The sequence below is a fragment of the Sciurus vulgaris genome (genome assembly GCF_902686455.1).
Source record: "Sciurus vulgaris genome assembly, chromosome: 5".
In the NCBI taxonomy this organism is placed as follows: Eukaryota; Metazoa; Chordata; class Mammalia; order Rodentia; family Sciuridae; genus Sciurus; species Sciurus vulgaris.
This window is the reverse complement of record NC_136465.1, coordinates 51386655-51399622: the sequence shown is the minus strand read 5'-3', so window position 1 is coordinate 51399622 and position 12968 is coordinate 51386655. Positions and strand designations below refer to the sequence as shown.

Sequence of the window (12968 nt, the reverse complement as noted above, 5' to 3'; positions counted from 1 at the left end):
ACTTGATCATGGTGCACTATCTTTTTAATATGTTTTTGTATGCGATTTGCTAAAATTTTGTTGAGAATTTTTGCGTCGATGTTCATTAAGGATATTGGTCTGAAATTTTCTTTCCTTGATGAGTCTCTGTCTGGTTTAGGTATCAGTGTGATATTGGCTTCATAGAATGAGTTTGGGAGGGTTCCCTCCTCTTCTATTTTATGGAATACTTTGAGAAGTATTGGAATGAGCTCTTCCTTAAAGGTTTTGTAGAACTCGGCTGAGAACCCATCTGGTCCCGGACTTTTCTTTGTTGGTAGGCTTTTGATGACTTCTTCTATTTCAGTACTTGAAATTGGTCTATTTAAATTGTTTATGTCCTCCTCATTCAGTTTAGGCAATTCATATGTCTCTAGAAACCTGTTGATGTCTTCGAAATTTTCTATTTTGTTGGAGTATAGATTTTCAAAATAGCTTCTAATTATGTTTTGTATTTCCATCCTGTCTGTAGTGATATTTCCTTGTTCATTCCGAATTTTAGTGATTTGGGTTTTCTCTCGTCTTCTCTTTGTTAGTGTGGCTAAAGGTTTATCAATTTTGTTTATTTTTTCGAAGAACCAACTATTTATTTTGTCAATTTTTTGTATTGTTTCTTTTGTTTCAATTTCATTGATTTCAGCTCTGAGTTTAACAATTTCCTGTCTTCTACTACTTTTGGTGCTGTTCTGTTCTTCTTTTTCTAAGGCTTTGAGCTGTAGTGTTAGGTTGTTTATTTGTTGAGTTTTACTTCTTTTATTAAATGCGCTCCATGAAATAAATTTCCCTCTAAGTACTGCTTTCATAGTGTCCCAGAGGTTTTGATATGATGTTTCTTTGTTCTCATTTACCTCTAAGAATTTTTTAATTTCCTTCTTAATATCTTCTGTTATCCATTCATCATATAATAGCATATTGTTTAACCTCCAGATGTTGGAATAGTTTCTGTGTTTTACTCTTTCATTTATTTCTAACTTCAATCCATTATGATCTGATAGAATACATGCTAGTGTCTCTATCTTCTTGTATTTGCTAACATTAGCTTTGTGGCATAATATATGGTCTATTTTAGAGAAGGATCCATGTGCTGCTGAGAAGAAAGTGTATTCACTCTTGGTTGGATGGAATATTCTATAAATGTCCGTTAAGTCTAAATTATTGATTGTGTTGTTGAGATCTATGGTTTCTTTGCTCAATTTTTGTCTGGAAGATCTGTCCAGTGGTGAGAGCGGCGTGTTAAAATCACCTAGTATTATTGTGTTGTGGTCTATTTGGTTTCTGAAATTGAGAAGGATTTGTTTGACATACATAGATGAGCCACTGTTTGGGGCATAGATGTTTATGATTGTTATATCTTGCTGATTTATGCTTCCCTTAAGCAGTATGAAATAACCTTCTTTATCCCTTCTGACTAACTTTGGCTTGAAGTCCACATTATCGGAAATGAGGATGGATACTCCAGCTTTTTTGCTGAGTCCATGTGCATGGTATGTTTTTCCCCATCCTTTCACCTTTAATCTATGGGTATCTTTTTCTATGAGGTGAGTCTCTTGCAGGCAACATATTGTTGGATCTTTCTTTTTAATCCAGTCTGCCAGTCTATGTCTTTTGATTGATGAATTCAGGCCATTAACGTTCAGGGTTATTATAGAGAAATGATTTGGTTTCCCGGTCATTTGGTTCATTTTTAAAATTTTGTTTATTTATTTGTTTGACACAATTTGTTTCCTCCTTTATTTGACAATTCCTTTAGGATAATTCCTCCCTTTGCTGATTTGCTTCTTTGTTTTTCATCTCTTCCTCATGGAATATTTTGTTGAGAATGTTCTGTAATGCTGGCTTTCTTTTTGTAAATTCTTTTAGCTTTTGTTTATCATGGAAGGATTTTATTTCATCGTCAAATTTGAAGGTAAGTTTTGCTGGGTATAAGATTCTTGGTTGGCATCCATTTTCTTTCAGGGCTTGAAAAATGTTGTTCCAGGACCTTCTAGCTTTTAGGGTCTGGATTGAAAAATCTGCTGATATGCGTATTGGTTTCCCCCTGAATGTAATTTGGTTCTTTTCTCTCACAGCCTTTAAAATTCTGTCTTTATTTTGTATGTTAGGTATTTTCATTATAATGTGCCTTGGTGTGGGTCTGTTGTAATTTTGTGTATTTGGAGTCCTGTAAGCCTCTTGAACTTGATTTTCCATTTCATTCTTCAGATTTGGGAAATTTTCTGATATTATTTCATTGAATAGGTTGTTCATTCCTTTGGCTTGTTTCTCTAGGCCTTCCTCAATCCCAATAATTCTTAAATTTGGCCTTTTCATGATATCCCATAGTTCTTGTAGATTCTGTTCATGATTTCTTACCATCTTCTCTGTTTGTTCAGCTTTGTTTTCAAGGTTAAATATTTTGTCTTCAATGTCTGAGGTTCTGTCTTCCAGGTGTTCTATCCTATTGGATATGCTTTCTATGGAGTTCTTAATTTGGTTTATTGTTTCCTTCATGTCAAGGATTTCTGTTTGGTTTTTTTTCAATATCTCTAACTCTTTATTGAAATGATCTTTTGCTTCCTGTATTTGCTCTTTTAACTGTCGATTGGTGCGATCAATCAATGCTTGCATTTGCTCTTTCATCTCATCATTCAATGCTTGCATTTGCTCTTTCATCTCCTCGTTTGCTTCTCTGATCATTTTAATTATGTACATTCTGAACTCCTTTTCTGTCATTTCTTCTGCCATGCTGTCATTGGGTTTTATTGATGTAACATCTAGATTTGTTTGCAGCATTTTCTTTCCTTGTTTTCTCATGTTGTTCAGATATCAGTGGACCGCTGAGATATTGCAGATTTCCTCTGTTGATTTACAATGACCCTGAAGATTTCTATATATATCCCCTCTTAGCCTTCAGTAGGCTGAAGTCTTGGAGGAGGTTGATAATGCGGTGCTCCACAAGGAAGCTGCCTCTCTAGGAGTGGTGGCCTTCAGGTGGGGTATATTCCCTGCTAGTGGGCAGAGGTGCCTCCACTTGTTGACCAATGGTCCTCCAAAGGGGACCTAGGCTGTGGGCTGAGGCAAGGCCTGTTTGGGCCTGAGCCTCTGGTTTTACCGTCCTTGTGGGAAACCTCACCCAGCAGGGAAGACTCACCCGGTGGGGAGGTCTCGCTGGTCAGTTTCCTCCTAGAGGTTCCCCTCAATTTACATCTACTGCCTGGGCTGGGCTGCCTTCCTCTGCAAAGTTTCCAGGGGCCCGGCCCTACCTCCTGGGCCTGGGAGCCTCACCGTTCGCAGATGAATCTCCTTAGGCTGCCCCTCCTCAGAGAATTTGCCCATAGGCCTGGAACCTTCGCTCCGCCCTAAGCCTGTCTCTGTGCGGCTCTTCCACCCAGAAGCCTCCTAGATCCTGGGACCCTGTTCTGCACCTAATCGCCTGGCTGCGTGGCCCCTCCTCTGAGCAGCCACCTGTGGCCCCGAACAATCGCTCTGAGTCCCAGAGACCCGCCACAGGCCTCTTCCTCCAGACAGCTGCCCAGTATGCCGGTGCGGTCACTAGGAGTCCAAGAAACTCACTTCGTGCCTCCTCCTCCCACCAACCACCCGTAGCCCGGGGCAATCAATCACTCCGAGTCGAAGTGACCCTGCCCGTTCCTCCTCCTTCTCCAGATAACCCCCCGGGTGTTCAGGAGCAGTCCCTCTGAGTGGCTCTGAATCCACGTGACCCGCTGCACGGGTCCTCTGGGCCACCGCCCGGAGCTCTGGTGTGGTCCTTCAAGACCAAGCGTCCCACCACGCTTCTCCTCCAGGCAGCCCCCCTGTGTTCAGGAGCTGTCACTTTAAGACCAAATAACTCACCACTCGCCTTCTCCTCTGAGCAGCCGCCTGGAGCGCTAATGCAGTCACTGCGAGTCCAAAGGACCCGCCGCGCTCCTTCTCCTCCTTCTCCTACTCCTCCGGGCAGGCCCCGGGGTTCAGAAGTGGTCAGGGTCCAAACAGCTCGCCACGCAGCCCCTTCTCTGGCAACCGCCTGTAGTTCCCGTATAGTCGCCCGAATCCAAGCGGCTGCTCCTCTTCCTCCTCGTCCTCAGGGCAGGCCCCGGGGTTCAGAAGCGTTGTTCTGATTCCAAACAGCTCGCCGCGCGGCTTCTCCTCTGGCAACCGCCTGCAGCTCTGGCGCAGTCTCTCCGAATCCAAGTGGCCACGCTCCTCTCCTCCTCCTCAGGGCAGGCCCTGGTGTCCTGAGTCCACACAGTTCTCCCCGCCTCTCCTCCCCCGGGCAGCCGCCGGAGCCCCAGTGGCTGTTCCGAGTCCCAGTGCTGTGCCGACCGGCCTCCTCTATGGCGCTCCAGCGGGGGGAGGGGCGTCTCGCCGGCAGTTCTACTTCACAAAGTTTCCTGCGTTCCGGGACCCCCGTCCCATCCGGGATGCCCCCCCAGGGGGTGAGAGTCACCCGGCTACTTTGAGTTGGTCCCAAGCGTCTCAATATCTCCTCTCTTGAATCCTGAGTTCTGGAGCAACACGTAATGCAGCCACCCTCTAGGCCGCCATCTTGAAAACCTCAACATTATTTCTTTTTACTATTATTTTAAGAATCACAGACCGTTATCTAGCCCATATGGGAGCTTCTCAATAATTCCAGAAACCTTACATTTCCAGAATGAGTTGTTTGCCTTTTATTCCTTAATGTTATATGCAGAAAATAACCTGTATCTAAATTGCTTAAGGTCAGTATTGAGTAAAGGAAAAAATAATCACCTTTTTATCATTTAATACTGGAAATGAGAAGCCTGAGCAGTTTCCCTTTTCTTTTCTTTTTTTCTTTCTTTTTGTTTTTTTTTTTTTTTTTCCGTACTGGGTTTGAACTCAGGGGCACTCGACCACTGAGCCACATCCCCAACCCTTTTTGTACTTTATTTAGAGACAGGGTCTCACTGAGTGCTTAGCACCTCACTCAATTGCTGAGGCGGCTTTGAACTCCAGATCCTCCTGCCTCAGCCTCCCAAGGTGCTGGGATTACAGGCATGCCAGTTTTCCTTTTCTTATCTTCCTAAATCTTTTGTTCATTTCTACTTGGTTATTGCCCTTTTCAGAACTTGAGTATGCATTCAATAGTTTTGAGACATTTATTAAACATTAAGTAAATTAAAAGTACACAAGGGTAAATAGTAGGGCTCAGGGATAGTAGGAAATAACTAGCACACATGTTATGCTTGTTGAATGTTTAAAAGGGACCGATAAATGTGAAAAAAAAAAAAAAAAAGTTCAACTAAGTTGGAAGTTTAAACAATATGCCATATTGTGCCTGTCAAATAATCAAATTAGTATAAAATATAAACAAAGATGTGAAAGAAAAAAAGAATACTCATTTACTGCTGAAGGGTGTGTTGGTTGTTACAGCCTTTATGAGGAAAAATTTGGCAGAATGTATATATCCTTTGACCCAACAATTCTACTTTGAGGAATTTGTTCTAAGAAAACCAGTACTTATGTTGTACAAGGATTGAGCAACTCATAACTTTTGAACACTTAATTGCCAGGCACTAGGGATGATGGAGTGAACAGACAAGGTCTCTACTCTCTTAGAGCTTACATTCTAGAGCAGTACTGTCCAATATGGCAACCATCAACCACATTCCCCTATTTAGTCCTTGAAATGTGGCTAGTGAAACTGAAGAATTCTAAATTTTAATTAAACTCAAATTATCATATGTGGCTAGTGTTCCACATTGGACTCTGCAGTTCTAGAGCAATGATTCTCAATGTGTGATACTTAGCCCAGCAGTAAAAGCAGCACTGAGGAACTTAGAAGCACAAATCCTTGGTTTCCTGGCTTATCCCTAATATAATGAGTCAGAAACTCTGAGGTAGGACTTGGATTTTGTGCTTCTTAACAGATCTCCAGGTGATGCTATGCATGCAGCTTAAGAACCTTTGTTCTAAAGGATTTCATAATAGCAGTGTTACACTATCAAATAATTGGAAACCATCTAAATGTTCACATGTAGGGTATTAAGTAAATTATACATATAATGATATATTATGCAATTGCTAAAGATACCATTGTATTTATTTTTTGATAAAGAAATGTGTTCATAATGTATTAAGAAAGAGCATATATGTATGTATGTATATTTATAAGTAGAAATGAAACCAAGTAATGCATAGCAAATATTAGAGGATGAAGTTATAGGTGATTTTCATTTTCAGGGCAATGAGATTGACAAATGATTTTAGTAGTCTTTGTGTAACTATGTTTTCTAATTTTTCTACAACAAAATTTAATTTTAAATGACTCATTTAGACTTATTAGGGTTTCTCTTTTGTCAATCATTTAAGCATTTTGCTTCTGGGAGAATTTATTATTGGGATTCAATTTTCTGTCCATTGTTTAAAAACCTGTCATTTCTGATCATTTATCTTTTCCCACTTTTTTATCATTTAGTAATTTAGTAAGCATTATATTTATACAATTTTTATGTTTTTAATTTTCTGTATAGCCTGGAGTAGGAACAAAAATTGCTGAAAAAATTGATGAGTATTTAGCAACTGGAAAATTGCGTAAACTGGAAAAGGTAAAATTTTAACTTATTTGGTTACAATGTCTTCCTTTATGGCAATTATTATGTAGTATCCTTATAGGGTGATTGATGTTACTTATTCTAGTGAGACCCAGAAGGAAAAGAGATGAGTAGGTTTTATGTATTCTACTTTTAAAAATGTGAACATTACTTCTATACCATTTTTGCTTCTTCACTGGAAATGGTAGTGTATGCCTATAGTCCCATCTGCCCAGGGAGCTGAGATGGAAAGATCACTTGAACTCACAAGTTTGAGACCAACCTGGACCACCCTATCTGTCTCTCTCTCTCTCTCTCTCTCTCTCTCTCACACACACACACACACACACACACACACACACAAAATCCCACTTATTTTATGTGACATTTAAGAGACTTTTAGGATCTATAATACAGATGGCTCTTTAATTTTAGAACTATTCAGAAAAGAGATTAGAAACTTTGACTAAAACATCATTGTCATTTAGAATTCCTGTTCTTAAATTCTTCCAAGTTTTTTATACTTTTATTTTACTCTTATGATAATAAATATATTATTTCTGGTCGTTTATGGATATGTCTTTTAAAAGTATTAGACAATTTAAAAATACACATATTTTTCTTCCCACAAAAATAACTATGAGGTGGTACATTTGTTAATTAGCAAATTTATTCGATTTAACCAGTCTACAACTTATGTGTATTCAAAACATTGTGTTGTATATGATATGTACATACAATTTTGTCTGTCAGTTTAAAGAAAAGAAGTTGTAAGCTTTGGCAGAGGATTGAATTCAGAGCCTCATGCATGCTAAGCATACACTCTTAACACTGAAATATACCCTCAGCCAAAAGTATTGAATAAATTAGAGATTACACAACTTCAGCTGCTCTATTATTTACCTGTGACTGCCTAGGTTATATATGAATACTTCAGTATGGGTTAATCAGTATATGTAAATGATTCTTGTTTCTAATAAGATCATTTAAGTTCTCAAAGCATTCCTAAATCATTGTTAGACTTTTTTTTTTCCTTAAAGATTCGGCAGGATGATACAAGTTCATCCATCAATTTCCTGACTCGAGTTAGTGGCATTGGGTAAGAACTATTTTTTAAGCAGACATAGTCATAGTTTGGTAATATTTTTCATATCAGCCAAGCTAAATTAACTGCTGTTTTCCTTCTAAACCTGTGCTTCTCTACTTCTTTGCTTTTACCCACACAGTTCACCTTTCCGTAGCTTATGGATCTGAGGCTCATTCTTCACATGCTGCTCCTACTGTAAAAGCCCCATCTAAGGCAAATGTTTCCTTCTTCATGACCCACTTTGATTCCCCAGCCAAAAGTAATCTCTTTTTTCTTCTAAACACCACTAATACTTGCTAAGTACATCTTATTGCTCTCTTCAGATTGTGTCTCCTCTGCTTCTCTGAGCATGATGTCTACTTTAACCATTTAAGTTTTTTTTTAGAATTTGGAATAACACTCAGATGTTCTTTAATGAAGGAATCTATCTCAAAATTTGAGCTAGCATTAAAAGCTAGCATTTTTTGACACTGGACAAAGGAAAGATTAACACTGAAATATTAAGGCCATAATTCTTTCTTTACTTCTTATCTTTAAGAATAAAGCATTCCTTTACTATATGATGATTATTCATTTAAATGACCACATTTTCGATAGAAGTTATTCTAAACTGTATTACATTCTTAAGCATAGTATACTGAAAATAAGCATGAGTCCTTATGGATCCAGAGCTATTTTAAAATTTCCATTAGATGTTTTAGAGAGCATATGTTACATTATCCTTTTTTCAGGGAAGAAAACTGAAACTTGAGTACAGAAAGTGAGTAACTGTGGCAGAGCCAGAATTAGAACTCATGTCTTCTGACTCCCAGTTCAATTCTGTTTTTTCTTTGTCACATTGCCTTCCTAATATCAGTACCAGTTATACCACACTATAATACCATGACATTTGAACAGTGTCCCAAAACCTGTGACCCAGGCTGTTGTATGCACATGCATGTGTGCATATGCTTTTTCTTTCTGTTCTCACTTTATTTTACTGTAAACTGGTATAATGTGAAAAGAATCAGGTAATCTGAATAATACCAGCTAATTTTGTTACCTTACATTTCCATCTTTTTAGATTCTGATGTCCTTCCCTGTAAAATGAGAGGGAGGTTTGGTTAATATCTAAGGTTCCTTCTGTCCCTGTCATTCCATAAGAACATCCTTAGTCTTTTCTGATGTTCCAATTTATTTATGTTAACATGACAATCACAATGATTGTTTATTAACCCAAATCAGATTTTATCACTGCTTTGCTCAGTACATTCTAATGGCCTCCCATTGCACTCAGAATAAAACACAAACTTACTACCCTGGCTTAAAATACATGATAGAGTGTGACCCCTGTGTACTGCTCAGTGGTATCTCTTACTATCTGATTCTAACCATACTTGTTTTTCTCCTTGAATAAGCCAAGCTCATGCCAGCCTGAGGACTTTTGACTGTTCCCTTTGCCTGAAAAATTTTTTTTCCTTTGATATCCCCCATAGCTGACTCTGTCATTTAAATCTCACCTTATATATCTTAGAGGCCTTTACTCACCACCCATGACACTGGATTTTAATTCCTCTGATATTCTTCTTCTTTTTTTATATATTTTATGTATGTCCTTTTTAGAATGTAAGTGGGTAATGTTCAAAGCTCTTGTCTTATTTATGCTGTATTTTCAGCACAGCATCTGGCATAGGTCCTCAGTAAATCCTGGTTGAATGATTGAACAGTTTTCAAGTGCCCATATGTTTGAACATGAACATTATGATAGCTAGCTGCTTAGGAGTCCAAGTTCACAATTTTCTTCCTAATGATTGACACTTCAAAAATTCTTACTTTGAATAAAATTGCATATTACCAAAGAAACCATGAAACATTTTGGTAGGTCTTATTTAGCATAATAGCAGGTCTTTATGTTTGACAACAGAAGACATAATTGGTTATTTGTCACAGTGATCCTGAATTCCATCCAATATTGAGACAATGTGTTTTCTTTTTTTTTTTTTCTTTGTAGGCCATCTGCTGCAAGGAAGTTTGTAGATGAAGGAATTAAAACATTAGAAGGTGAGTATGACCACAGGTTGCTAATTCCAGCCTAAATATGGTCCTGAAGGACCATTAATACTCTACAAACTAAAATCTGGAAAACCTGTTCTCAATTATTAGATACAAATAAAATTTTCTTTTTAACTCTATAGTAGAACATAGCTGTAGAGTATAGTATAGTTCATAGTCCCATCTTAACATTTTTAGGTTTGTAACTCAGAAGAAAATCAAGAGCAGGAAGTGATTTCTTGGTTTAAAGACAATGAAAATAGTTTTATTTGTAGATTTTTAGAAGATTTAAATTGCTTTTGTTTCTATAAGAAAACTATGTCTTATATGTTAAGATTAAATGCTAAATTATATATACTGAGTTAGCAGTGCTTGTTGAAGGTATTTTTGCTTTCAAGGAAGTGATAAAAATAGAGCTTAAGTCAAATAATTTTAAAACATTTTCCATGAACCTAATATAGCAATTTATCTCTTCATATTTTCAAGGCATATGCTACATAAATGAAATCGTTATAGTACATCCATGGTATTGAGGGTTTAGTATTTGTGGGCTTAACTATTACAAGCAACCCAGTGGTTAGGTGAACATGTTTTGGAGACTGACCTGGGTTTAAATCCCACCTCTACCACATTATTAGAATGGATGAGCATTGTACTTCAGTTTCTTAGCTACAAAACAAATATTTCTGCCTCATATAATTTAATGCATTCTGTGAAGCACTTAGCATAGTGCTTGATACGTAGTAAGTACTGAAAAATAGTTAACACTTTTATGAAATATTATTCACTAGTAGTATTACTAAACTAGGATTTCTAGAGAATGATCTCTTTCTGTGCATCTCAGAGGGGGTGTGAGCTTTTCTGCTTGTGGCATATACAGTATATCTGAATAAGATGATTGGCTAAAGCAATCAAGAGTTTGTGGGTTGAAGCTGGATGCTGCTTGGGAGGCCGATACAGGCCAGCCTGTGCAACATAGCAAGAACCTGTCTCAAAAAAAAAAAAAAAAGTGTAGGTTTCTCAAAGGAATTCAGGTTGTATCTCTTGGTAGTGTCAAAGATTTGGTTTTTATATTACTTCATAATTATGTAATATCTATACATGTAACTTGATAGATATATACACGTATATCACTGTTTCTCTTTCATTTTTGGATACATACATTAGTATTTCCTGTGGGAGATGTTAAATGTTCCATGTGTCATAAAGATGCTTATTTTTCTCCATTTTATACCTCCAGAGTAAATTTATGTATTTGTGAATCTACGGGTGATTATAGGAATTGCTTTTAAACCATACTTATCTTGCTGTTTTCTTTAACAAGGTTCACTACTATACTCATACCTAGAAAAGGAAGATCACCCAAAGGAACCTAGTCACTTTTAAGATACAATGTTAGGACAACCTTTGCAAATTAAAAAAATGAAGCTAATACCTTTACTTTCAACAGGATTTTTAGTACAATGCCTGCACAAATCAATATTCAACACTAATTCAATGAAGTGAATAAACAAATGTACAATATGAATGAGCCTAGGTAAATCATAAAACTTGCAGAGATTGTGATCCCTGCTACTGCTGTGAATAGTAAATTAAGCAATATTGGTTCTTATAAGGTTGCCTTTTGTGATAGCCAGTAAAATTGATATAATTCCTGGTATGTTTTTTATTTCATGTAGCTCTCATTGAAATTTTGAGTCAGTAAATGGAAATTATCATGAAATCATCTGTTAGGTTTCTACTACATTGATTTGAAGAGCCATTTTATCTAGTTCTTAATATCTAAATTTTTTTTCTCATCGTTTTTTTCAAAATCATTTCAATGTATTTTCCCTCCAGGTAGTTCTTTGTAAAAAGGTAGCTGAGTTTAGTATTTTTTCCCCCAAAAGTGTTCAAATTAACACCTCAAACTTATCTTCTATTCAGATCTCAGAAAAAATGAAGATAAATTGAACCATCATCAACGAATTGGGCTGAAGTAAGACAGCAAATTTTCTTTTGATACTTGAGATGTGAAAGTAAAAATTTTTATAGACATTCTTTCATACACCACAATAATTCTTCACACTTAGCTAAAGCAGTTTCCAATTCAGGAATGCTGAAATTTGTTGCTGACTCCTGTAGAGTTTATGCTGATGCACATACATTTTGTTATTGTTCTCTAATTTATTTATTTTAAGAATTTCCCTCATTCTCTTGACATTAGTGGAGAACTCCCTCTTGAAATACATAGAACATAGTGCATCAGATAGTCCTTGAATGTTTATTCCATGCTTATGTTGTACAAAGCACTGTGCTAGTTCCAGGGGAAGAATATTAAAAAGGTTCATTGTAGCTCTTAAGGAGTTTATTGTCTGAAAAGAACATGAAACATGTAAACATCAGTTTACATGAACATGAAAAACTAAATTTTTTAAAAAGAAGAAAAATCCCCAAACAACTAAAAACGGTCTAGGGATAATAGTAGGCATATTTCTCTATTAGTATCAATAATTATTTTGTGTGCTAGACATTGATTATTTACAGTCATAGTGCATAAGCACTGTATGTGTTTCCTCTTAAACTTATACTATTGTTCTAAAATTTTGAGCCAGTAAGAACCAGGATGGTGTGATTCTTACTATCTTTGCATTTATATAATGAATGGAGGTATTCTAAAGAACCTGCTTACCATGAGAACTGGTTTTGAAGAGATATATCATCATTTTTAGTCATATATTTAGATATTATTTCAAAGTGAGATAATATGTTTATAACTGCCTCATTGAGATATAATTCATATGCCACACAATTCCTCAATTTAAAAAATATCATTCAATGACTTTTGTTATGTTGTGCAACTATTATTACAATCAGTTTTAGGACATTTTTGTTAGCCTTGAAAGAACTCATACCCGTTAGCAGTCATTCCCCATTTATCCTCACTCAGCCCTAGGCAATCACTAATCTACTATTCAGATTTGCCTGTTCTGGACATTTCATATAAATGAAATTATACAACTTGTGTTTTTTTGTGACTGACTTCTTTCACTTAGCATATTATTCTCTAGGTTCATCCATGTTATAGGTTAATATTTTAAAATACAATAATTTTGCAGGATTTTAGATTATTTTTGAATTTATATTTATTTTTTAACTGATGTATTATAGCATTGTACATATTTATGGGATATTGTGATGTTTTGATACATGTATATGCTGTGTTGTTTAGTTAGGGTAAACATCCTTCTCAAACATTTATCATTATGGTGAAAACATTCAAAATTCTTTCTTCTAGCTATTTGAAATATATAGCA

The 12968-nt window shown here is 36.6% G+C and overlaps 1 protein-coding gene across 1 annotated transcript in view; it reads left to right on the top strand.

Moving 5' to 3' along the window:
- Nucleotides 1-12968, top strand: part of POLB (DNA polymerase beta) — a 31565-nt gene that overhangs the window by 6875 nt on the left and 11722 nt on the right. Inside the window, exons 4-7 of the mRNA XM_079140611.1 lie at nt 6495-6569; nt 7595-7653; nt 9632-9681; nt 11599-11650. Coding sequence (XP_078996737.1) covers nt 6495-6569; nt 7595-7653; nt 9632-9681; nt 11599-11650 — 236 coding nt within the window. The remainder of the gene's footprint in view (nt 1-6494; nt 6570-7594; nt 7654-9631; nt 9682-11598; nt 11651-12968) is intronic.